At 37.3% G+C, this 27,826-nt stretch overlaps 1 protein-coding gene across 2 annotated transcripts in view; it reads right to left on the bottom strand.

Annotated features, from left to right (window-relative positions):
* The window catches only part of MEGF9 (multiple EGF like domains 9), an 82,275-nt gene that overhangs the window by 5,179 nt on the left and 49,270 nt on the right, over nt 1-27,826 (bottom strand). Inside the window, exons 3-5 of one of the 2 annotated variants that reach the window (XM_060101930.1) lie at nt 11,736-11,875; nt 2,618-2,761; nt 1,801-2,070 (exon numbers count right to left, since the gene is read on the bottom strand). In XM_060101930.1, the coding sequence (XP_059957913.1) occupies nt 1,801-2,070; nt 2,618-2,761; nt 11,736-11,875 (554 nt within the window). The remainder of the gene's footprint in view (nt 1-1,800; nt 2,071-2,617; nt 2,762-11,735; nt 11,876-27,826) is intronic. The other variant, XM_060101932.1, reaches the window with a different exon arrangement.

Genomic DNA, 27,826 nt, shown 5'->3' with positions numbered 1-27,826 from the left:
CAAAATAGGAAAAATTGTATTTCTGGTTACTTCTGAAAAACACAATTTAAATATCCAAAGTTGATATCAGCCAAGACAGAAAACAGCCATTGCAAGCGTAGTGATTCTTCCTTTATGTAGGTTATAGCTATTTTATAACTAAGGTACTATACTTTGTACTTTTTTTTTTTTTTTTTTTTGCGGTACGCAGGCCTCTCACTGTTGTGGCCTCTCCCGTTGCGGAGCACAGGCTCCGGACGTGCAGGCTCAGCGGCCATGGCTCACAGGCCCAGCTGCTCCACGGCATGTGGGATCTTCCCGGATCAGGGCACGAACCCGCGTCCCCTGCATCGGCAGGCAGACTCGCAACCACTGCGCCACCAGGGAAGGCCAATATACTTTGTACTTTTTTTTTTTTTTTTTTTTTTTTTTTTTTTTTTTTTTTTGCGGTATGCGGGCCTCTCACTGTTGTGGCCTCTCCCGTTGCGGAGCACAGGCTCCGGATGCGCAGGCCCAGCGGCCATGGCTCACGGGCCCAGCCGCTCCGCGGCATATGGGATCCTCCCAGACCGGGGCACGAACCCGTATCCCCTGCATCGGCAGGCGGACTCTTAACCACTGCGCCACCAGGGAGGCCCTACTTTGTACTTTTAATGCAGCATAGCTCAGTAGAAATACCAAAAGCTTTGGAATCAAGTAGAACTGTGTGGCAATAAATAAGTCAGTTAATCTTTTTAAAACTGAAGTTCCTCATCAATAAAACGGGAATAATGATATCTACTTTGCAGAGTTCTTGGGAAGGATTAAATTAGATAATGTACTATATAACATTCTCACATTTAATGTTTACAGTGCTTGGCACATAGTAGGCACTCAACAAAATGATTACTATTATCATTACAATTCATCACTAAAGTCAGACACATCAGTCTATCCTAAAAAGAGGCATGTTTTACATTTCCTAATAACTAGTAAGAAAAATCATCACAGTCCTGTCAGCTAAGTATGGACAAGGTATGCCTCTAGTGGGAAAGAGAATTGAGTGACAGGACCTCCAGGCTAATGACAGGGTTCAATCTGAGCTTTTGAGCCTTGATAACAGCAGAATAAGGATATCAAGATGGCAGAAGGATAACCCTTGCCACAGACCAACTGCCTATCAGCCCAGTATTCAGCATCTGTCAGAATATCAAAGAATGGTTTATAGGAGAGCATGGCCTAATCTCTATGACCTAATAAAGCCTGAATATCCCTAATTCATCCTAAATTTCTAATCATTAATTTTTATCTAAACCCTTACTGAACTTCCCTGAAAGAAACATTTTGCCATATGAATAACTTTTTCTTTTAAAAATTGAGGAATATTTTTACTGTTTCCTCCATCACACCTGGGAAAACTTAAGCCCAAAGTTAGGACAGAAGTTAGAATAAACCCTTGTTTCTCAGCTGGAACTTCTAACCAGATACAGGTTTCTACTTTAAAAGACCTTTGATGATCACTGGAAGTGATGAGAATACAGGAAGCAAAGGATAAAAGAAATGATAGGACTTTTAAAATATTTTTTTAAAAATAGATGAAGAGAAAATGTGAGAACACTGCAATGACTTTGTCTTGGTCCTCAGATTTCTAGAGTTGACTCTGGAGTCTCAGGAGAGCAACAGGAATAGAAGGAAATCTCTTTAGGCAAATATCTGTCAAAATCTATTTCCAGAAAACTTCTCTGGTAGGATTGGAAGCTTTTACAAAGCTAAAAGTAGCTGTCCTGAAATTTTCACTGCTAGGTTTAAATATTAAATTTACAACCTTAGGTGAAGTTTTACCTTTCTTGATGCAATTTCCCTCGAGGTCTTGAACATAACCTTCTAGGCAGTTCTCACACCAAAACCCAGTGGTGTTATGGAGGCAGCTGATGCACTCACCACTCTCAGGCTTACAAATCTTTGGAGTTTTAACTGGGTCCACATGGCCATGACACTGGCACTCCATACAGATGCTGTCAGAATTGTAATAGCCATTGTCACATTCATTGCAGTTCTGGCCCATGTAACCATCTTTACACCGGACACATTCAGGTTCCAATTCACCCAGTTCTGAAAGAGAGAGAACATCAAAATAATTTAGTAAAATTTCAAGCTACAATTGGAAATGCAAAACTACTACTAGTCCCCCCACCAAAACAGTTTACACACCCTGCCTACTATCTCCTCTCAAACTTAAGAAACACATGAGATTCAAACTAATAATTTACACCTTATTTATTAATTGTCCAGTTTGTTGTGAGAATGATAGGGCCACCCAGAAAATCTATTTAGGTAGAGAAGGAAAGAAGTGTGCTTACATAAAGAATCTGAGTAATTGAGATGGATAGGCACTCAAAATTTTTTTATTCCTTCCTCTTTAGTCATGTCAGATGGAACAAAATACAGTTTTAACAAAAACTTCCTCATCCCTCCCTCATGTCTCATTTCACATATGTATTTGGCTTTGACTGAAAATTCCTAGAAAGGAAAACCTATACTGTTTTTATAACTCCCTTTCACCTACAGCATCTAGAACTTTATCAACAGACTTTCTACCTATTGATAATTGATTCACTGATTTTTCCTCTAAAAATGAAGATTTAGGGAAAGGCCTTACTTATGATACAACTGCCTGTAGATGTCACTGCTGAACAGGGACAGCGAAGACATTCTTTAGTGGCATCAGGACTCTGATAAAATCCTTCTTTGCATTCTTCACAATGATCCCCTCTGCTATTATTCTGGCAATTTAAACAAGCACCTAAAAGAAGCAAATCATTTCAAGAAGTTACAGATTCAAGAAGTTAAAGATTTACTCTGAAAGCACAGTAACTTTAAATAAATCATACCTGCAACCAAAAAACCTTAAGAGTTAACCAGAAAAAGTTATCCAACAGAGATTGCACAGAGTTCAGTTTCTACCCCATCTTATTTCTATACTAAACAGGCCTATCAGTTCTGTGTCCCCTACTAGATTGTAAACTCTTTAGGGAAAGGCTAGGTACATGACTAGAGTCGCAATAAGCCCTTGTTGATTGACTGACTACATACCAAAAGCAGGCCAACAATTTGCAAAGAAAAAATAAAAACAACCTAAAGACCTATTAAAAGAAGAATAGATAAATTGTATTATTTTAATAGTTGGGATACTGTAGTTAAATTAGTGAACTACACCATATGTATGAACACACATAAATCCTAAAAACAACATTGGTTGAAAAAAGCAAATTGTAGAATGATACACAAAGAAGGAGAGTGCTTACTTATTTTGTAAAAATTGATTGATTGATTGAAATAAAAAATTTAAAAACCACACTAAACAATACTAAGCAAATGGATACATAATACTCTAGGCAGATGGATACATACATATGCAGTAAAAACTAAATCCAGACTGACAGGGTATAGGCAAGTTATATGCTGTTTGTCTCTGTAGAGGGAGGGAGAAAAACGAGAGCAGGGAAGAAAACAAAGAGGAAGAGTTCCAGCTCTATTTGAAATTTTCTATTTCAAATATATAACTACAAATATGTATAAATATTAAGCAAAATACCAAAGTGTTAATATTTATTAATTCTTTGTTATATTATTCTCCATATTTTTTTAAGATTTTTTTTTGATGTGGACCATTCTTAAAGTCTTTATTGAATTTGCTAAAATATTGCTTCTGTTTTTTATGTTTTTGGTTTTTTGGCCCCAAGCCATATGAGATCTTAGCTCCCCAACCAGGGATCAAAACCACACCCTCCCCCTGCATTGGAAGGCAAAGTCTTAACCACTGGACCACCAGGGAAGTCCCTCTCCATATGGCTTTATATTTAAAAATTCAAAATAAAAATGAAAACAATTAATAAAGGAAATGAAAAGGAAGGAGGCAAGCAAAGTTATGTGTTTCTTAATAATACTCCTTTGGTTCCCTACTAGTAAGGACATTCTACAGGCACTGAAGCAGCATAACATCTGCAAACAGGAAACAAAAATGCGTAGTGTAATTTACATTCCACAAAGATTCAAAGGGACACTCAGAACTCCTATTACAAAAATAAGTGAGTAAACTCTACAAAGAAATCTAGGAAGACAATGAAATTTTTACATGATAAGCTAAATATAGTTCAGTGCAAAAGTATCATAAGTAATTTTATTTGATTTCTTTTCCTTACTAGTGAAATATTTACAAAAAAAGGGGAGCGAGAGTGAGGATGTGGAATAAAATGGTCTGACAACTGGAACAAGATTTGAAAAACCGAAAGAATGAAAATTAACGTACATCTCAAATCTCAATTCTTATGTGATTACAGCAAAGTTCCTTGAAACTTCATGAACTTATTTAGAAAGACATTTTTTTAAAGTTTATTATATGAACACTTAACTCTGAATTAAATCAAATTTGCATGTAAATATCACTTTTAATGATATAATTTTTTAAGGCCTGATAGTGTTAATGATGTATTTCATATATGTAACAAAGTAGTATATCCTCATACGCTGATAAACACTTAAGGTACTGGTTTCTTCGTAGATCTTCTTATATCCTGATCCCTCTTTAGCTATGTTTCATTGTGACAATAAAAATAGCTGAAAAATACATACTAGGAAACTGTAGATTTTGGCTCTAAAAATAAAATAAATGTCAAAGTGTTCTGCAGGTTGGAAAAGTCAAAACCTGCTTTATGTATAAAATCTGTCTACCTGCTCTCCCCCTATTAAAAATGTCCAACAGAAATAATTTTCAAGAAAAATTTCTGATAATGTCCTAAACTTTAATATAAAAATATCTCAAAAATTAATAGTTCTGAAACAGAATAAGGATGCATTCCAATAACATGCCGTTTGCAATGTGGCAAGAAAAGGTCTTATTAAAAAACAGTATATATATATATACTTTTAATACTTTGCTCCTACAATGTTACTGGACCTACATGCTTATTATTTTGGGGCTTTCTACTATTCTAGGTAAGACCTTCAAAAGTTTGTCGCTGTGCTTATCACAATACAGCTTCACTCTCCTAAACCATTTATATTAGAATATTTAATATTTTTTTCCAGAAGATTTTCTTATTTCAATTTGTTTTATGCCACAAGCCACAATGAGAAATCAATAAGAAAAAATAAGCCTACATGGTAAATATGTTATCTGAAAAGTAAAGGAGGAAACAAGTATAAAAATAAAACTCATCAGTTTTAAAAAACTTATCACTCTACATTGCTTTAAAAATAGCATGTACCTGGAACACAGCTATAGAAAAAGAAAATTAATAAATTAAAGACAGATAAGACATAAATACACCAGAATGCTAACAATAGTGTGAGGGGCAACAGTCCTTTAAGTGTTTTTTTCCCCTCTAATTTTTTTTTTGTGTGTGTGTGGTACGCGGGCCTCTCACTGTTGTGGCCTCTCCCGTTGCAGAGCACAGGCTCCGGACGCGCAGGCTCAGTGGCCATGGCTCACGGGCCCAGCCGCTCCGCGGCATGTGGGATCTTCCCGGACCGGGGCACGAACCCGTGTCCCCTGCATCGGCAGGCGGACTCTCAACCACTGAGCCACCAGGGAAGCCCCTCCCCTCTAATTTTTAAATTGTCTCTAGTATGCACTTATCACTTTTATTTTTACTATCTTAATTTTTTTTCTGATTACAAAATTAATACATTGTAAAATCTATCAAATGCATATTGTAAAATATTTCAAAAGCTCAAGCAATTTCAAAACATTTCATGTACAAATTGAAGATTGATTTTTACAATAAAAATAAAGATCATAACTTTTAAAGTCCATATAGAGCAGGAACGAATAATATGAATTTGCTTTTCTAACAGCTTAGAACTCCTCTTTGGGAGGCAACATAACATAAGAAAAACGGTATGGGGCCTCCCTGGTGGCGCAGTGGTTGAGAGTCCGCCTGCCGATGCAGGGGATACGGGTTCGTGCCCCGGTCTGGGAGGATCCCATATGCCGCGGAGCGGCTGGGCCCGTGAGCCATGGCCGCTGAGCCTGCGCGTCCGGAGCCTGCGCGTCCGGAGCCTGTGCTCCGCAACGGGAGAGGCCACAACAGTGAGAGGCCCGCATACCAAAAAAAAAAAAAAAAAAAAGAAAAACGGTATGTATTTCATGTCAGATATGAGTTCCATTCTCAGCTGAACCTCTTACAGCTATGTGACCTTCAGCAAATAGCTTCTCTGAGTTTCACTTTTTTTAATGTGTAAAATGGGATAATAATTCCTTGCCAAATGATTTAATGTAATGTAAACATTTCAGAGGGTATATGTAAATATTCCATAGGATATAATGCTTCAAATTCCTCCTCTACAGGGCTCCCCTGGTGGCGCAGTGGTTGAGAGTCCACCTGCCGATGCAGGGGACACGGGTTTGTACCCTGGTCCGGGAAGATCTCACATGCCGCGGAGCGGCTGGGCCCGTGAGCCATGGCCGCTGAGCCTGCACGTCCGGAGCCTGTGCTCCGCAACGGGAGAGGCCACAACAGTGAGAGGCCCGCGTACTGCAAAAAAAAAAAAAATTCCTCCTCTACAAACTAGGAAAGATGAGATTTAAGTTCCCTTTAAAATCTGAAATTTGCGAATCTTTCTTTTATGATAAATGACATATAAAAATTAGCTGAAGTGTAACTTTGTTCATTATGCTCTGCCTGGAACCTCCCAAATATAACAATACTGCCTTAAAATTCACATTTTCTTTGCTGCAAGATGGCCAAAGGAGTGAATCCAAAAAAAAGAATAAGTGTTTCCTGAAGATGATCTCATGCTCTTTGGCTAAGCATCAAAAAAATCTGGTGGGGGTAACCAAGAAAATAACTGGTCAAAGAAAAGAATGTAGGGTTCTTTTCCAACCAAATTCAGTGACAAAGCTTTGAAAGCATAAGTCGCCACCTGTAAAAAGCCTTTTCCTTATTTATTTCGTTACCTCTAGTTCACATATAAACCTGTCAGAAATGCAGCAAGGTACTTTGTTATAAAAAGAGATGCCTAATCTTCTCTATGCAACAGAAGACAAACGTCAACCTGTTAAACAGAAAGAAGGCCAGCCTAAGCAAACAAGGGAGAGGGTAACAGAAGATAAGGTCAGAGAGAAAGGCAGAGGCCAAAAAAATGTAGTCATGGAAGGAAGTTTGAATTTTATTCCAAGAGGGATAGGAAGACTTTGGAGGGTCTGAGCATGCGAACGACATGATCTGGTTTTACATTTTTAAAAGATCACGCTGGTTGTTATATGAGACTGGACTGTGGTGGGGTGGGGGTCAGAGGATGAGAGGACAAGAGAGAAGGCAGAATGATCAGATGAGAGCATGTTAAAGTAGTTCAAAGAGATGACAGCTGCTTAGACAAGGATGATAGCAATGAAGGTCATGTTGAATGTCAGGCTGACAGAACTTGCTGACGGACTGGATCTGCAGTAAGCAAAAGAAGCAAATGTGACTCCTATGGTGCCAGTCACCAAAATGAAGAACACTAGGAGTAAAGCGGGCTTAGCTTATACAGTAAAATAAAGAGTTGTTTTGGATGTGTTAAGGCTACCTTGCCACTTAGAGCTGCGGTCCCCAACCTTTTGACACCAGGGACTGGTTTCATGGAAGACAATTTTGCCATGGAGGGGGGTGGGGGGGTGGGGGCATGGTTCAGGCGGTAATGGGAGCGATGGGGAGCGGCAGACGAAGCTTCACTTGCTCATCCGCCGCTCACCTCCTGCTGTGAGGCCTGGGTCCTAACAGGAACCGGTCCACTGGTACCGGTCCACTGCCCGGGGGTTGGGGATCCCTGACTTAGAGCATTCAAATGAAGATGTCAAGTGCACTGTTAGATCTTTGAGTGTAGAGATCAAGGGAGAAATGTAAATCTGGTAATTAGCTCATTTGTAGATGGCATTTAAATTAAATCCAAGGGACTGAATGAGATCATTTAGGGAGAGTATAAATGCAGAAGACAAATGTGTCAAGGCAAACAAACCTCTGAGGCACTCCAGTGCTTATAGGTGAAAAGAAGAAGATCTAGCAGAGCTGACTGAGGAGGAAAAAAAAAAAAAAAACAGGAAAGTGTGATATCTTAAAGTGAAGAAAGTCACTGACGAATGAAGGATGAAGGAGTGGTCAACTCAGTCAAGCTACTGACAAGTCAAGGTACTCACCGTGAGACACTACGAATACACGAAGTCGCCTTAAATTCTTAAAAAGAGGTACACTATGTGAACATAAAGGTTTAGCTTAAAAATGACAGTCCCTCCCACCTCCATTTTAAGGGAAGTATCTAGAAAAATATCTAGAAAAATACAGGAGAATAGAAACAAGATAAAAATCATCCAAAGAAATCTGTCATTAAGATTTTGAATACTTTTCCTTGCATCTCTCCTTATATAGAGAAGTTTGGGTTTTGCTTTTTAAATAGTCTAAACATATGGCACATGTCATTGTATACCCTGCTTCTTTCACTCTCTCATGTCGTTATGTTTCATTCTTTAAAACATTTTCATGGCAACATAACAATAGTTGCCATTTACTGACTGCTTGTAACTAGCCAGGCACTGTACATATTGCATTGAATCTTCACAACATCTCATTAGGCAGTTACTGTTATAATCCCAAATTTCTAAGTGAAAAAACAAGGCTAAGTAATTTGTACAAGGTAAGTCAAGATTTCACTTTCTGTGCTCTTATCACGTATTGCCTAGATAACATAATTTGCTTCATTCCCTGCTGTTAGAAATAGAGTTGTCTTATTTTTTAGAATTATAACTGCCACTGTGGTGAGCATCTTTGAACATAAAGCTTTTTATGAATTTCAAATTATTTCCTAAGAATTGATTCCTGAAAACAGAATTACTGGATCAGCGAAATATTTTTAAGACATATTTCTTTCCAAAATATTTTTCTCAATATATTGTATCATGAAAAGGTTACTTTAAAAATTTACTTCAATCTAAAACACAAGGTATAGATAAAGACTAGGCGGGTGGGGGAAATAAGAACTGCAAAAACACAGTAAGTGGCCACCAGAGGGCAACCGTATCACAACACTGTTGAAAAAAATTCTTTTCAAAGTTTGAGACAAAAGGAAAGACTGATTTTATATTAAGCTGGCAGTTTTATATTATTTGCACTCTTTCACATTAGATACCACTTTTATTATATTTCCAAACAGAGAAACCATTTATTTCTTATTACTAGATGCTTTAGAAATCATAACCATGAAAAGGATTTCTTTTGCCTTAAATTATCTCCTGAGCAAAAACAGGTTGGGATTTATATGACACTAAAGAAAGTTACCTTGCTGCTGCAAGGAAAATTAGAAATGAGAACCAGCAATGTAGACTGCTTCCTGGTACCATAAATGACCTAGGGAGCAATTTAAATCAACTCAGCATGATGAAGCATTTCTGTCCTTATCCAGGATTGAAACTCATCTTTGCTTTGTAAGTTTCCCCATTCATTTGTTCATTTATTCAACAAAAATTTAGCAAATACTTACTATGTGCAAATATCTTTGCTAAATATTGTATAAAATGGTGAACAAAACTGGTATGAAAACTTACAATGTAGTGAATAAACCATATATGACTCATAATCACAAATAAATATATAATTACAAACTGTGATATGTGCTATGAAAAAAGTACAAGCGTATATGAGAGTGTATAATTGGGAATTATCATTTAGCCTGGAGCATGAACTGCTTTCTAATGAAGTCACTTTTAACTGAAGGCCTGAAGGAAGGATATGGTTTAATAAGGCAAAGGGGCCAGGGGTCGGCGTACAGGTATATTAGAAAGACCATTCTAGGCAGAGGAAAGATCATGTATGAGAATCTTGGGACAGGGGAACATAACACGTTTTAGGAGTAGAAGCCAGTATGACTGGATCACAAACAGTAAAGAAAAAGAATAGCACAAAATAGAACTGGCAAGTAGGCAGGGACCAGATCACATAATTGAAAAAAAAAAAAACACAATTTCTTCTAAATCAATTTGTTTCACCACAGACTACAGGATTAGAATGAAGAATAAGATTTCAACACATTTTTCCAGGGTACTTTCTTTTCAAATATTCTGCTACCTTGGTCTCATAAAAACACTTGTACTTGTCAGACTAGTATGTTCTGATTTTTTTTGTTGGGGAAAAAGAGATTTCCAAGGAAGTATCTCTAATCCTTACATTTAGGAAAACTGAAGAGCAGAAAAGTTAATTGTCTTTAGTTTTAAATAGTTTAACTAAGTAAGCCTAGATGTGGTTTTCTTTGTTTTTATACTGCCTATGGTTTGCTGAGTTGTTTGAATCTGTGGGTTGATGTCTTTCATTAATTTGGAAAACTCTTGGACATTATCTCTTTAGATATTTGCTTCTGTCCCAATATCTCTCCCCTTTCATTCTGAGTCTTCAAGTACATTTATGTGAGACCTTTTGGCTATTTCCCACATGTCTTTCCTGCTCTGTTCTTTCCATTGCATTTTTTTCCTCCATGCTGCAGTTTGGATATTTCAAATTGAGCTGTATTTAAATCTACTAACCTTGTCTTCACTGTATACAATGGTATATAACCTTGTCTTCACAGTATATACTGTATACTGCTGTTAAGTCCATGCAATGAGGTATTAATTTCAGACATACTTTTCAGTTCTAGATTATTCTTTTGATTATTTTTACAGATTCCAAATCTCTTGATATTTTGCCTCTTTTCTCCTGTCTGTTTTTTCCTCTATTTTCTTAAAATATTAATTTTAGTTATTTTAAAGTCATTTTATGCTACCTCTAACACTTGGGTAATCTGTGGGTCTGCTTCCATTGTTTTTCTCTTTATTATTGGTCACATTTTCCTACCTGAGCATTGTCTAGTGTTTTGATTGCCAGACACATATACAAAGAACCACAGATGATTCCCCTTTCCTCTGTTAGAAAGATATAATGAGAGGATCACCTCAATTCAATCAGAAATTGAGATAGGTTGAGGATGGACTGCAATATTAGTATGAATCAGTTCACCTATGGTTCATCACTACTTCTTTGTCATGACCCTCTAAGGCTTTTGACTGAAAACCTAGCAGGCATGTCTCCTCAACTCTGAAAGACTGCAACAGATTAGTACTTCCCTTAAGTAATGTGAGCCTAAGTCCCACTCCACGCACCTCTGAATATGGCAATGTCTTGAGAGAGAGATGGTTATATGTTGTAGCAGGTCCTCTCTTTCTAAAGAGGTTTTGTCTCCTAAGCACCACAAGACTGAGAAATTTCTTTCTACCTTTTGGGACAGCCTTCCATCTCTTGCACAGTCAGCTTATGTCCTGTGGGAAAATTGGCCTTGTGCTTAGGGCTCCTCTAGTTTCCAATTCATCACGCAAGCCCCAAATGACTGCCAGAAGCTCTTCTTGTATCTCTTTCCTCAAGAAGAATTCTTTTACTTGGACCAAGCCTGCTCCTTAGTCTGTGCCCAGAATCAGCAATGTCCCTTGAAAGGAAAAAGGCTGGTTGATCATCAGCTTACTTAGGAATACCCTGTCTGGAATTTTAGTTCATATAGTTTTCCTTTCTTCCATGGATCTCCAACCAATATGATTTTTGAAATTTATATATCTTTTTAAAGTTGTTGTAGCAGGAGTTTGGCCTGTTATGACCTATTACATCCTACTTAGAAGAGAAAGACCCTTACAAACTATTTGGGAGAATCAACTCATAGGTGAAGGACTTCAAAGTGAAAAGAACAGTGGAATAATTATATAAAAAGGTAAGGAAAGGGTGTACCTGTGAGGGCATCACAACTGGCAGACCGATTATTGCATTGGCAGGGCAAGCAGCCATTCCTATTAAAGTCATAATATCCATCTTGGCATCTATCACATGAAGAGCCGGTGACACCCACTTTGCACTGACATTTCCCAGAACTGCAAATAAAAGCAAAGACAATGAACAAAAGTAAATAAGTTTGAAAGTTTTGTTGCCTAACATCCCATCATAGATGATCTTAATGTAGAAATAGTTTCAACTAGATTCTAGTCACTAGATGTACTGAGTGATTTTTATTTTGAATTGGAAGTTGAGCAGCTTCATGACTATATGAATTCAACTAACGTAGTACTAACACTAATCATTTTTGACAATTTAATCCTCTGCACTTAGGTAGTTTAAAATAGATGATAAAGGAACCATGGAGAGTACAAGTCCCTGGTCCTTCAAAATCTTTATTTACTAAAAGCACTGGGGAATAGAACTGGCACTACTGCTACATCTCATTCCTGAATCATTCCACAGTTCCCTCAGCATCTACATTGCCCAATCTGGAGAAGAAATACCACCCAGCCCTCATGCAATCTAGCTTTTGGCTGAAGAATATGAAGACCAGGACCTTAATGAATGTGCTGGAAACTCGACATGATTTTCTACTTTCCGTCAATGCTGTATTAAAATATTTCTGATAATTAACTGGAATTCATAGCTAAGTAAATATGACTATAATGGGGACCTCTATTGGTTTCTGAATTAAAACCATATAAAAACTCTAGATTGTCAACCCAAAAAGAAGACTAAAAATCTAAAGTAAGAAAAATATTTTATTTAGTATCCCATCTCTTCCTATTAACCTGTTTCCTTAGAGGTCAATTACATCAGTGACATCATCTCTCTCTAATCAGTGAAACTTACATCTTTGTTGTAATTTTCACCTCTCCTCTCTCTACCCCATGCTCTTCCAATCACTCCCTCAAATCCAATATATCAGCAATTACGGTCAAATTTTCTTTCAAATTTTCTCTTCTTATTTACTCTATAGTCACCCCTCTTAGAATATCTTTCCTCTTCTTCACCTCTCAAAATTTTTCCTGCTTTCAGGCTCATCTTTTCCCATGAAACTCTTCCCTGACTGGTCGACAGAGATCTTTTGGCCTCCTGACATCACACACTCTATACCATACATTTTATTCCTAATTATGGACCTTTCTATATTCTTTCATATATGTAACTCTTGTTTCTCTAGTTAGATTGGTAAAGACCTGAGGCAAAGGCCATATCATGCAGTTTTTTAGAAGGTTATCTTCAAGACTTAGCACGAGCCTAGGAATAGTGTACTCTAACTATTTTCATGTCATACATCTTACTCGGTAAGTTTGCTGAGTTCAGGGACCATATCTTAGCCATCTTGGTATGCTCAGATTCTAGTATAGTTCCTGGTTTGCTGCAGGCACTTAATATATGCTTGATAAATAAATACTCAATACACAAGCTGAGTTTTAGAGTTAAGCACTGGAAGGGAAAAAGAAAGATGAAAGACTATATTAATTACTAGAGTTCTCAAAACAGCTAAAGTACTTTCCCTTTTTCAACCTTTCTTTATATGCTCATTCTGGACAGCAAGTTTTTAGACTTCATCTCAGTAAAATTTTGGCACCAGTCATATTGGATGGGAGACAATATAAGGTAGATCTGCATTTCAATATAATTATTTTAGAGACTGAGCTCCTAATAATGAGCCCCTATGGGGTTGTTCATTTTAGTTCAGAAGACTTAGCTAAAATTATTAATACTTACACAGCTCTTACATATGTCAGTTAAAGTAATCCCCTACTGCTTCCCATATTCCTATTTCTGTAATAAAAATAGAAGTTCTAAATTTGAGTTATTGGAACTTTGGGTTGAACTTTGCAGAATGGAAGTAAAGCAATTTTCAGCTGTGTGTATTCTACTTGTAGCATACAAACCTAAGAATTATTTTTTTAATTTGAGATGTGCCTCTCTGTTTATCAGCATGCCCTGGGCTAAATAATGAGGCTTTTGCCTTCTATCCTAAAGAACTATTTTGAGCAGCTAGAGTTGAAGTTTACTTCTCTCTCCCACTTACCATGCTTCTTTGCAATATCCCAGGGTATGCCAAAAAAGAGTAGAAAAACAGTTCTACATGTTATATTTTTAAGGCATAACTCAAAACCATTCCAGAAAGGAAAGAAAGCCAGGCTTATGTAAATAATAAATACTTAACATATCTTAAAGCCTTATATCCTGAGAAGTCACCTATCAAACTCTGTATTTCTATCTTAAAGCTGCCTAATATACTTGGTTACGTAATTTCTTGACTTACAAATAATTTTACAGAAAGTGTAAAATGGAACAATGTCATCATTTATTGAGGGTCTATGTCAATAAATATATATTCTCTCTAATCCTCAAAATAACTCTACAAGGTGGCGGTCATAACCCTCATTTTACTACAGAGGGAATTCAGAGGGTTAAAGTTACTGTCCACACCTAGTAAAGGCAGGTTTATTTATACAAAGCCAGACTTTCCCACTCTGCTACCGACCCTTTCCTCAGTTTAACTCTATATTTGTACAGGAAATCTGACTGCCAAATAATCTGATACCCACTTGTGTATCAAGCTTCATTCTGTAGATTCCAAGCACCAAAATTCACCATTTATTTAGGTTCTGACCCCAGTGAGCTGTTTCTGCCTTGCCCAGAATAAATCCCAGTCTCTTTTCTCACTGCCAGTAAGCTTCAGGTCTTCCTTAACAAAAGCTGAGAGTTCTTTCTGCTTGAAGAGACTGCAGCCTAACAAAGTCCAAGGTTCTCAGAGACACAAGCCCAGATACTTTGATGTTTAGTTAAAACTTAATTAAAGCTTGTATGGATCATACTATAGAAGATGATTATTCTCTTTAAAAATGCAACAGAAATGTACATTTCCAAGTCTCTCAAGTAACTTTGCAAAAAAGAAAACAACTGAAAAAAAAACCCAAAAACCCACCTGCATACATATACGCAGTCTTACACCAGAATACCCCAAGGTATTTAAAGATCTAGCAAAGTAAATCTGTATTCGTCAAATATGAAGTTCAGGATTATCTTATGACTCAACAAGAAGGAATCAGTCAACGTAAGTCTCACTATACTGTCAGAAAATTATAAAGGATATAATGTACCTTTTGGAGACTGGCCTTAGCCAATTTCCAAGGCTTTAAAAATGTTCATCAAGGGCCTCCCTGGTGGCGCAGTGGTTGAGAGTCCGCCTGCCGATGCAGGGGATACGGGTTCGTGCCCCGGTCTGGGAGGATCCCATATGCCGCGGAGCGGCTGGGCCCGTGAGCCATGGCCGCTGGGCCTGCGCGTCCGGAGCCTGTGCTCCGCAACGGGAGAGGCCACAGCAGTGAGAGGCCCGCATACCGCAAAAAAAAAAATAAATAAATAAAAATGTTCATCAAAATATTCTTGCTCCCCATTTCTCTATAGACATTAGGTTATTTGGTATACAAAAGAATAAACGGTTACTTTTAATGACAGTGTCTGCCCAATCCACCACCTATAAGAAAAAGGTATTACCTTGGAATACCTAATCACCTAATAATATCTCAACACCATAATACAGCCAGTGTTCCCAAAGTAGTTGCTATTCCTGTAAGTGACCTTTCTCTTCATAGTTCTGCTCTAGACACTCAGAAGACTGATTCAAGCAGGCATCTTTCTCCCTGGAGAATATGCTCCTTAGTTCTTCATTTAAAAAAAAAAAAGTGGCTTTATGAATCTTGATGAGGTGGTTGACTAGTCTAGATACCATGCATCACTTTTCCTGGTTAGATTTTAAAACAACAAGAAAGGAGGTGTTTTTTCTCTCTTTTAAAAAAAATATAGAATGGAGTGGGGAAGTTTGGTTGTGAGCCTGCAACTAGTAGTGCTTTTCCATCAGTTACTCATGGCCCATGGCCAATTTCTGCATGTATAAGAATTAAATCACTCAGCAAATATAAAGCTTTCCCTGTGTGACTTCTTTTACAGAATAAAGCCTTTACAACACCACTTTTCATGGTCTCCCTCTGTTAAAGACTGCTGAATGCTTTTTGAAGCAAAGGTCAATGATATAAATGCAATGAAATTTTTTAAAAAAAGAAAAGAAAAAAAAGGCCTGTTAACAGACCACTTATGCTTATCCATAGGTTTAAAATGAAAGAACCAAAGACTCACATCTTCATATCTGGAGAATAAGGGCACAGAGCTGGATTTTGAAAAGTCAGAAATCTATACTACTGAGATCAACTAACAAAGAATTTAAGATGGAATTTCCTCATCTGGCATCACTTTTTATAGACATGAGTTAGTTGCTAGTAAAGAACCAATGAAGTATGGATAATTATATCAGAAAGAAGAATATGGAATTATTTATAAAGGAAGCACATTGTGGAACTAAGCTACACTGAGTATAACTAAACATATATTACACATTCTTAAATTATCCCAGACAGAATTATCAGATTTTCTTATGGTGTCAGTGCTTAATTATAGAATTTATCATACTCACAGGTGTGAACAACTATTACAAGGTTTAAACACTTGAAAAATTCTCTCTTAAAATGTAAACAAAGAATGTATTTTCTGACATGAAGTTATTCGTTTTTCAAAAGGAAATTCAATGGTGTGTCATCTCAAGATATTGTACATATTTATGTCATACAAGTAGTAACCAAAATATCATTTTAAGCATTCTGTTTTAAGATGAGTGGGTGGAGAATCTTCAGAATTTCCATTATTTTACTAGGGTAGGAAGGGTGGAACACAGGAAGGGAGGTATCAGGGTCTATGGAAAATTCATAGCCTGAGGAGACAGAGAGAGAGCTTGGTTCAAATTCCAGCTCTGCTAGTAACTAGCTGGGACTAAGTTCTTATTCTATCTTGGACTCAGTATTCTCATTTGTAAAATGAAGATAATTATACCAAACTTTGTAAAGTTCTTGTGAGGATTAAAGATCACATATTCAGGGTACTTAGCACAGTGTCTGGCACATAATCAGTACTCAAAGATGAAAGAACTATGAAGGTGATGACAGTGGTCCTAGATCTTTAATTTTTTCTGTGAATTGTAAAGAGAATGAGTTAGAATCTCTACTAGGCAAAAACAGACAAGATTATTTACTTTTTAAATTCTGTTAACAAACCTAGAAAAATGGCAAGAATTTATGGGGTAATTACTAGTTTGGAGCAAAAATGTGGCTAGGAAAAGAGAGCACATTATGAACACATGGTAGAAAATTTAAAAGTTGAGAAGGGAAAGAATCAGCAAAATCCTACATTAGGTGGGACCAAAGCCAGCAAGAACTGATATGCTTTTGTACCAACTAGCTAATTGATTTAACTTTTTTCTAAATTGCCAAATGTCTTGACATGTTTTACATTATCAAAAACATTGTCTATTTTCTTCCTAAGATTTACAAGGTATAAATTATGTGCATGGCATACCTTTATATATAATGTTATCAATTTTAATTCAAACAGTCACAGAGTAACTACAAAGGTATAGTTCTAATTAGGGGAAATTAATTTATTCAGAAGCCTTGTTTTTCCTCCTTCCTCAGACAGCTTACATGTTGTCACTCTGACATGGAAAGAACAAGAAACAGAAAAAGAGAGATAATTAAATGTATCAATTTTCTTCTTCTGCCTCTTTTAATAACTAAAAGCAATTTAGTTTAGGAAGAGACTTAAACTACTAGTTAAAACAGAATCTGAAATTAGAAAATTGCTGATTGCAAGCTCTCCAAATATATTAAAAATAATATTAAAAGGCAGCTAGCAAAAGTTTTTCTAACCAGAAAAAGCTTTTACATGGGAAAATAAACAACATGAAAAGTTATGAACAATCCTTAATATCATGTTTGGCTCATGGTTTGTAAAGGTAATGAAAAAAATAGTTTCTCCTTTTTGTGAAAGAAACTCAATAATCAGACATTTTGGCAAAAGACTATTTGCATTTAGTGTTCCTCTGTCTCCTCTGTCTTTCTACCATCATGGAAAAGACCATTATGCAATGAGCAAAGCTCCTTTTCTGGAGGAAAAAAGAAGATAGCTTTATTGTTGAAAACATTGGGCTATTATGCTAAACATTCCTTGTTTTTTCGAGTCTAAAATATGTTTAGAGGAAATTCTATTTGAACAGAAATCCTTCATACTCAAAAAGGGCACTGCCTAAGTGTAAAAATATTTTCTGATAGCTGGTCTTACCAAAGTCAAATTTTAAAGTTTATTTGAAAAGCCAGAAGTAAAACTTAATGGTAAAAAAAATAAAAGTATCATATTTCCAGAGCCACAACTTGGGAGGGCAAACTTAAACTAGGAAAGTTATTTTTTATTTCCTTCACTTTTTTTTTTTTTTTCTTTTTGCAGTATGCGGGCCTCTCACTGTTGTGGCCTCTCCCGTTGCGGAGCACAGGCTCCGGATGCGCAGGCCCAGCGGCCATGGCTCACGGGCCCAGCCGCTCCGCGGCATATGGGATCCTCCCAGACCGGGGCACGAACCCGTATCCCCTGCATCGGCAGGCGGACTCTTAACCACTGCGCCACCAGGGAGGCCCCCTTCACTTTTTTTTTAATGGAAGAAATATAGCCATAAGAATTCGCAAACCCACACAATTACTCCATTATTTGATAGTGATTTCTGCATTTCAGAAGTCATTTTGAAAACAGAAAAAGCATGAAGTCCCAGTATCATCTTCTTGAAAAGATGATGCTTCTCACATGTTAACATTTGTATTCTTTTGTAACCACTGTAAAAGGTTTGCTTAGTAAAACGACAATTATTAATACTTAATTTGTTTTCACGCTGAGTTCTAAAAATTAACTTGTAGCGCTTAGAATTTAGAACTCATTTTCTCACAGAAATGACAGCATAAGTGGTGGCTTAGTTTCCAGATGAGCGAACAAAAACCTGTTTAACTCAAAATGTTGATATCAACAGTACTGAGGACCAAGTCCTTTATACCCAAGTCCTAACTAAGCCTTTGTGTTCTGAACCCTGTAGGGGGTGGAGTGGTCAGGGGGGCAATATTAACATTTATTGAATTCCTACTATGGGAATTATAAATAAAGTGCATAGAGCAATACTTATCTACACATTACTTAATTTTGTCCTTACAATATGACATTCATTAGTTTCAGTTTTGTCACTTTCTTGCTGTTTGATTATTGGGCAAGTTAAGTTTCCACATCTGAAAAATAAGAATAATAAGCCCTGTTTCAAAACATTGTAATCATTGGCTAAATTTACATATTTAATTGTCTTCCGAATATTAGTAGCTCCATATATGGTAAAACACTAATATTGTCAACATCCCCAATTGTTAGAAAATCAGCAATGTGAACGACTCAATTTTCGAGGTCACACAGCCAGAGAGTAATCAGAATCAGAGCCTAGGTCTTCTGCCTACTAATACAATGTTTTTTTCTCTCTCTTCTATATTACAGATTACCTCTATGTACATAATGAAAGCAGTTCAGAAGGATTTAATGTGCTCATCTCTATAGACTTGCAAAACTCCTAGAAGAAGCTTTTTATGTTGATCTTCTCCTGGCTCAGTCGTCAGTCATTTAAATATCTCCTCAGTTGAATGAGACTTTAAAACAATTGCCAAAGAAATAAGACATTGCTTCCGACCTGTCTCAATACAATTACAAGACTTAGGAGCTCTTGTTTCCTACCTGTATCTAGCACGATTTGCAAATGCCCCTATAAGAGCCAGTTTCCTTGCAAAGTTTTCTTTTTCCCCCTACCAACTTTATTGATATAATTTTGCAAAAGTTTTTCAGTCTTTATTTTTAAATTATGAAATATTCTTTCAAAAGTAGACAAATTTAGGGCTTCCCTGGTGGTGCAGTGGTTAAGAGTCTGCCTGCCAATGCAGGGGACACGGGTTCAAGCCCCGGTCCGGGAAGACCCTACATGCTGCAGAGCAACTAAGCCTGTGCGCCACAAGTACTGAGCCTGCGCTCTAGAGCCCGCGAGCCACAACTACTGAAGCCCATGTGCCTAGAGCCTGTGCTCCTCAACAAGAGAAGCCACCGCAATGAGAAGCCCGCGCACCGCAACGAAGAGTAGCCCCCACTTGTTGCAACTAGAGAAAGCCCACGCGCAGCAACAAAGACCCAAAGCCGCCGAAAATAAATAAAATAAATAAGTTTATTTTTAAAAAAAACAGAAGTAGACAAATTTAAAGACAATACAATCATCTTTGAGTTATTTAAAGAACAATAAACTCAAAACTTTGATACCCACTAGTGAGACATTTGAAGCCCTTTAAGTGTCCCTCCTCAACTGCACCCTTTCTCTTGCCCCAGAAGCAACTAAGTTTTAATCATTCTTTAGCTTTTTAAGAGTTTTACCATCTCTGTATGTATTACTAAATAATATATAGTTTTGCCTGCTCTTAAACATCATTAATAAAAATAATTATGTATAGTTCGATTCACTATTTTCTTGCTCAGTAGAATATTACGTTTTTGAAATTCATCACTGTAAATTTGTATAGCTGTAGTCATTCATTCTTCTCTGCTGTATATTTCATCATATGAATATAACCCTATGTATTTATTCATTCTTCTAGACATTTGGGCTGTTTTCATTTGTTATTGTGGATACCAAAGGCTTCTGTGAACCTTCTTGTATGTCCCTTCTGGTACACATGAGCATGCTTTTCTCTAGGGTATTTACCAAGGAATGGAACAGCAAGGTAATAGTTTGTGCATGATCAACTTTACTAGGCAATGCTTAACTGTTTTCCAAAGTGGTAGCAACAATTCACACTCCCACTACTAGTGGAATAGTGGTCTCATTGCTCTGTATCCTCACCAACGCTTGATGTCATCACCTTTTTAAATTTTGGGCAATTTGGCAGCTTGAAGCGGTATCACGTTCTGGTTTTAAATTGCATTCTCCTGATTATTAATGAGATGGAACATGTTTTCTGGAACATGTTTTCATGTTTATTAGCCATTTAAGCTTCCTCTTCTATGAAGAGTCTGCCCAAGTATTTCTGACATTGATTTGTACACATTCTTTAGGTATTCCTGGAAAAGCAAACCTTTATCAGTATAATGTGCTACAATTATCTTCTTCTCAGTTTATGGCTTGTCTTTCCACTCTTTTCATAAGTTTCGTAGTTTAATGAAGTGTTAAGATATGAACTCTGGCGCTTAACGACCTGGATTCAAATCCTGGTTTTATCACCTACTAGCCATATGACCTTAAGTAAATCATTTAAACTCTTTGTGCCTCAGTTTCCTCAGTTATAAAATGGAGAAAATAATAGTACCTCTCTTATAGGTTTGTTGTGATGATTAACTTAGTTAATGTGTCAAGCATATAGTACAGTGCCTGACACATAGTAAAGACTATGTAAGTACTGTCATAACATTAACATTATTGTTTAGGAAATCCTTCCCCACCTCAAGGTCATTAAGACGCTTTATGTTTTGCCTTTCACATTTAGGTCTTTAATCCACCTGATCTTTATTTCTGCATATGAAGAAAGTTAGAGGTCCAATCTCATTTTCTTCCTTACAGATAATCAAAGCTCTAGTACAATTCATAGAAAAGTCCATCCTTTTATCCCTAAGCTTTAATACTTCCTATGCCATATGTCAAATGTCTTCACAATCATGGATTGCTTCTGAGCTTTCTTTTTTGTTCTATTTATCTGTTTGTCTATTCCTGAACCAATACCACACTGTCTTAATTACTATAGCTTTATTTCCCTCCCCCCCATTTTTCACATAAAATATTTTGAAAATATAGATATATTGAAAGAACAGTATTTTGAGTATCTGTGTATATATTTTGCTTTACCTAGTACTCCCCTAGCCCCTTCTCCCAACTCACATCACTTCAGCCACAATCACCCTGCTTTTGCTCAAATATGCTAGGCATATTCCTGCATCAGGAACCCTGTACTTGCTGTTCCCTCTATTAGCAATACCCTTTCCCTAGGGGATCCACATGGCATGCTCCCTAACTTCTTTTTGTTATTTATTCAAATGTCATATTCTCAACAAGGCCTTGGCTAGCTACACTATCTAAAATTATAATATCTCTTACTATTTAACATAATATATATTTTATTTCCTTGTTTATTCTCTCTCTCCCCATCAAGAATGTCAGCTCTTAAAAAACAAAAGGATGGGCCTCCCTGGTGGCGCAAGTGGTTGAGAGTCCGCCTGCCGATGCAGGGGATACGGGTTCGTGCCCCGGTCTGGGAGGATCCCATATGCCGCGGAGCGGCTGGGCCCGTGAGCCATGGCCGCTGAGCCTGCGCGTCCGGAGCCTGCGCGTCCGGAGCCTGTGCTCCGCAACGGGGGAGGCCACAACAGTGAGAGGCCCGCATACCGCAAAAAAAAAAAAAAAAAAAAAAAAAAAAAGGATGTCAGCTCTATGAAATCAGGGTGTTTTATCTGTTTTTTTCCACTGCTGTATTCCCACGGCCTAGCACAGTGCCTGGCACATGATAGACACTCAAACTTTTTTGTTTAATGATTATGTAATCTGGCTCCAAAATCTATGTACCTTTTTTTCATTAACTCTGATGCCTTCTGAGTGCACTATTTGTCTTCAATTTAGTCCATTTAATATTTTCCAAGCACCTAATCCTGATGCTTTATATCACATTTAAATAAACCTCCTAGAATCTTAGAAATAGGATATTTATTCTAGGTGAGCAAAATGAGACATTTAATGACTGGTCCATGATGGGTCAATCAACCTTGGAAGACAGTGATCCCTTGGGTTTGTTCTTTAAAGTAGGACAAAGAAGAGCAGATAAAAATAAAATTACTAGCCCTCAAAGAAAATGCTATGTTACTTAACTTCAATATTCTATTATGACCCTGTTAAAAGGGCCTCTTTAACGTTTATAATCCTTATATAAACAAAGAACAGAGACTAGAATGCCTGCTGGTTTTCTCCTGCATGTAAGTTGACATTAGGTTTTAGGGGGCAACATTGTCCACTAGATCAGTGGTGCTCAAACTTAGGCATGCATCTGGAAAGCTTGTTATAACACTGACTACCCGGCCCTATCCCAGGATTTCTGATTCAGATAGGTCTAGGGCTGGCCCCAAGAATTTTCATTTCTGATTAATACCTAGGTTATGCTGATACTGGTCTGAAGACCATACTTGGAGAACCACTGCACTAGACTAACTGGGAAAAAGATCATTGTTCTTATTTCACTCCCTACTTTTAATACTCTTAGCCCTGACTTAATTTCCACCTCTAGGCTTAGTGCTGAACCCTTTATTTGGTATCAGTTCTGACCTAAGGAGAGGGTACTTACAGCCGTCAACCTCAGTGATGTCTGTCATCAAGTTCCATTTGCTTACTGGTTCCTTTGACCTCAGTCCCCTGTATTCTCAATGACTGAATTACAACTATTGTCCCTAGCTTCTCAATGCCTGGCTCCTGGTCCCAGTTGCCCTGCCTCCCCACTTCCCACCTCAATGGCTAGGTCCATGACACTTGTTTTCAGATCTCCTGCATGTCAAATGCCTGCCATTTAGGCTCCAGCAAGTCAGGTGGACTCAGCTTTGATATTCATTAATGTGCTAAGTCCTACCTTTCAAATGATTCTCTACACATACTCTCATTATTTCAAATTGCCTTCTTCTATGCAATATTTATTTTTATTGCCCAGATCTGACTTCTAGATTTATGTCTCCATGAGCCAGTTCCTAGGTGGATGAATCATGCTAACCACACCCAGAACTTCACTTACACTGAGCCGCTGCCATATCTAATCTTGCCCATTCTATTTTAGGGTACAGTGGGGAGAATCTTGGAGTCAGACAGACCTAGTCTCAAATCTAAGCTCTGCCACTTATTAGTTATGCCATATTGCTAAGTAACTTAGCCTCTAAGAGCAAGATAGCTAAGTTGTTCTGAGAAGTCAGAGAGGTTATATGTGTAAAGCATCAAGCATAGAGGTTCAACAGTGTTCATTAGATGTTAGTTTCCTTCTGATCCTCCTGCTAAATTATGCAGCTTCCTTAGGTAAACAGTTTAGTCAAGAAAGCTAAAACTATTTCCCTGCAAAAACCTTTCTTTCAAATACCTATAGTATCTGTTTTACTGGACATTCTATTTAACTGTAGAACTTTAAAAAAAAATCAACTCAAGACCAGGAAAAATAAAAATTAAAGAGATGGTTGTAGTGTATGTGTTGGGAATTGGCAGAAGAGACGAAGGGATTCCGGTACTGATAATATAAGCCATATTTTCATTACTGCTTTTGGCAATGTGAGAAGAACATCTATGCCCTTCCTGTATAGTATTCAGAAAACTTCTTACACTTGATGGTATCTCAGATCTCTTTGAGAATCGACTGAATGTTGCAGACCTTCTCCACAGAAAAATGCACAGATTCACCATTACATTTCATGTGCTTCCCCCTCTTAGGTTAAGAACTCCTGACCTCGAGCACAGCGGGGTATACTTACCCAGAACTGCAAGCCATGGGAGTTTAATGCAACAGAAAGAACATGGAATATGGTGTCAGAAGACCTTGAGATGACTCTTCTCACTCTGGTATGTAATAGATATCCAACTTTGGGCTTATCATGTAACCTTTCAAATATTAATTCTCATGTGTAATTTGGTGGATAACAATTTTTACCTCCCTCTCAGGGTTGTTGTCAGAATCGAATGAGAAAATGTACAGGAGAAAAGAACACTATTACTTCTAAATGACTTTACAGATATTAGTTATTAACATTCTCTGGAAACCTACTGAATTTATAAACACAGAGGCAAGCTTGAAAATCCCAAATTATGGAAACTAATGGAATATATCATACCAGAGAATTATCTTAATAAATAAAAAAGCATAATAATGATTTTAATAATAATGAAATTAATAATTTTAAACTAGTCCTATACACTTTGAATGTCAAAATTATCATGGCTGAAGCACTTATGCTCCTTTTTAAAGGAAATCTTGAGAAACTTCAAGCCCAAATCTCTAACTGGGATTGAGAAATTTAGATATTTTGAGTGCAAATCAAATCCAAGGAGAAAAAAGATGAATAGTCCCATATTTCTCTCTACCCTACAGGAAACATATTTCTTGCTATGAAAAAACCATCTGAGACGGAGAAAGTCATGCTGATTTAATTTTCTTTCAAGGGACACAGGGGAAGACAAAGCCTTCTCTGTGGGAACAAGCGTCCTTCTATTTTAGCCTAAGTCTACTAACATTTTAGAAGCTCTTCTTTTAAAACTTTAGAGAAAGAAGATATTTAAAATATTAAAGTAGGCTACAAATTTGATCATATATTCTAACCACAACGTCATACATCTAAAATGGCAGATCTCCATGACAACAACGTAAGTTTATTTCCTTATCCTGATTCCTCTTATGGATCTAAGGCTAAAAATTGTCACCAGGACCAATTCTGCCCTCATAGTAAGACAGTAATGCTATCCATATTCCCTTGACTGACTGTTCCAAATAACAATTCTATTAACTTTTTATTTTGAAATAATCTTAGATTTAAAGAAAAGTTGTAAAGATAGTGCAGAGGGTTCTTGTATACCATTCATGCAACTTCCCCTAATGTTAACTTCTCATGTAACCATGGTATATTCATCAAAACTGAAAATTAACATCATTACAATGCTGCTAGCTAAACTATAGACTTTGTCAGATTTTCCTAATTTTTACACTAAGGTTCTTTTTCTGTTCCAGGATCCAATCCAGGATATTACCTTACATTTACTCATCTCCTTAGCCTCTTCCAATCTGACAGTTTCTTGGTCTTTCTTTGTCTTTTATTACCTTGAACCTTTTGAAAAGTACTGGTCAGGTATTTTGTAAAATGTTCCTCAATTTGAGTTTGTCTGATGTTTTGTCATGATTAGACTGAAGTTATGAATTTGGGGTAAGGATATCACAGCGGTAACATGCCCTTCTCATTTCATCATATCAGAGAGTACAGGATACTCACATGACTTATTACTGATGATGTTATCTTTACCACTCAAAGGATAATTTTTCATGCTAGGAATCTGTCTATATGGTAGCTAAACCTAGGATGGTTACCACGCTTATTTGGAAAATAAGCAGAGGTTCAGCTGCTCAACTAAGAAACTCTGGGAACTACTGAAGGCAGTATAGTCAGACAGGTATTGGTTTGAGTCTGTTTCTGCCACTTACTAGTTGTCTGTTGGGGGGCAAATTACTCAAGTCTCAGTTTCTTCACCTGTAAAATGAGAATAATACCACTTCAACAAGTTGTTCTTTTATCCTTACAAGATAGTATATATAAAGCACTTAGCTTGGCACATAGTAAATTTAGTAAGTTTTTAGAGTGAAGAGGCCCCACTGTCCTGAGAGAAGGGTTTAACAAGACCTTTTGTATTGGGGAAGAAGGGAGATTTATAGTTTGTTAGGTAAAAGATTCTACAAAATGTCCTCAACCAGTACTCTTGGAACTGGCTTATACACTGGGATGTAGCTGCACATATAAACTAAAGGAGCCAGTTGTTAAATCTCTATAACTTCCGAGCCCCAATTCAGAGTATAATTGAAGGAACTTGGAACCCAGGGAGTGGGTTCATCCTACCTCAAAGAAGCGTTGCTGCCAACGATTCTGGACCAGTAAAAGCATCATCTCAGTAGTGAGCAAGGATCATCTGTCAGGTTGTTCAGGGTCAAAATTCAATATAAGAGTAAGAAACAATAAGATCAGTGAACTGATCAGAATCATGTTCCCCTGATACTCAGCATTAGAGGGGGATTGACTCCTAGAGCTACTGGAAAATTAGTAATTAATTGTTGGGGAATGGATTGATGCAAAAAAGAGGGCACTGGATTTATGCTACTGAGGCATATGAGTGTCAGAGTAATTAATTGTAAAATAAAAGAGGTACGCCTATATTTGAAGCCCGTTCGTGGAAAGTTTATCAGTTGTATAAGCTTTCAACTTCCCTACATCTGTTGTTTGCTACCCCCACAGGCCTCTCTATAAAGACGAATAGTTTTTAAAATGCTTAAAAGGTAAAGGGCCCCTGGATTTATTTTTAGCAACACAGAAAGAACATGAGTATGGGGACATGGCTTGACACTTAGCAGCAAGGTTTATGAGGGAATAAAAATCCCATGGGATACAGTGGGTGGTAGCAACTACTGAAGCATAGGAAAGCAGATTCAATTCCTGCAGCCTGCAACAAAGGAAGAACGGTAAGCATACAGGGAGGGTATCGGCCTAAGAAGGAATCCCGGGGCTGAGCCCTTGCCTAAATTCAACTTAGAAACACAAACTGCCTTTAGATTTGTGTGCATGTATTAATGCAAAACTCATAAACTGTCTAGAGAACTATGCACAGAAACACTATCATGGGGCAGATCACCATTCTCCTTTCTCTCCGCAGTCTCTCCAATCTCACAGTTTTCATTCTGCCTCTGATCTCCCCCTACTTATATCCACCCAATCTACGACTGCTAGAACACAGTGCTGATCTTTTCCCTGCTTAAAATTGCTTTGTGAATAAAATCCAAATCATGTGTCTGGCCCTTAAGGCCCTCTGGGACCTGACCCCAGCAGGACTTGCCAGATTTATCTCCTCTGCCCCGCTGCTCTTCCACCTTACATCCTGTGTAAGCACATCTCTGAGATGTTAATCTTGCTGTTTCTATTCTGTAACGTTCTTTTCCACTTTTTGCATTTCTGTATGTCTAAATCCTTTCCTTCCTTCAAACTGAGGTCAAAAGCTATCTCCTCAATGAAATCATCTCTGATTTTTCCAGCTATGAGTGATATCTCCCAGTTTCTTAATCCCCTTAACATTTTATCTTTCTATTTTATGATGTGGCTCAGTTTTTACCTTGTATTATATATATATGTATATATATATGTATTTCTTAATGACCTTACTAGACCAGAAGCTCCTTTGGTCTTCACATTGTCTTATTTATTTCCCACAAGGTCTGTTAAAGTATCCTGCACATAATTTGTTAAACAAATAAATACCTTGGTACCAAATACTACATTTATATGAACTTGATTATCTGTACTATTAGCATATATATAACTACAGG

This window comes from Mesoplodon densirostris, chromosome 6 (assembly GCF_025265405.1).
Source record: "Mesoplodon densirostris isolate mMesDen1 chromosome 6, mMesDen1 primary haplotype, whole genome shotgun sequence".
Lineage (NCBI taxonomy): Eukaryota > Metazoa > Chordata > Mammalia > Artiodactyla > Ziphiidae > Mesoplodon > Mesoplodon densirostris.
This window is presented reverse-complemented; position numbering and strand designations above follow the sequence as displayed.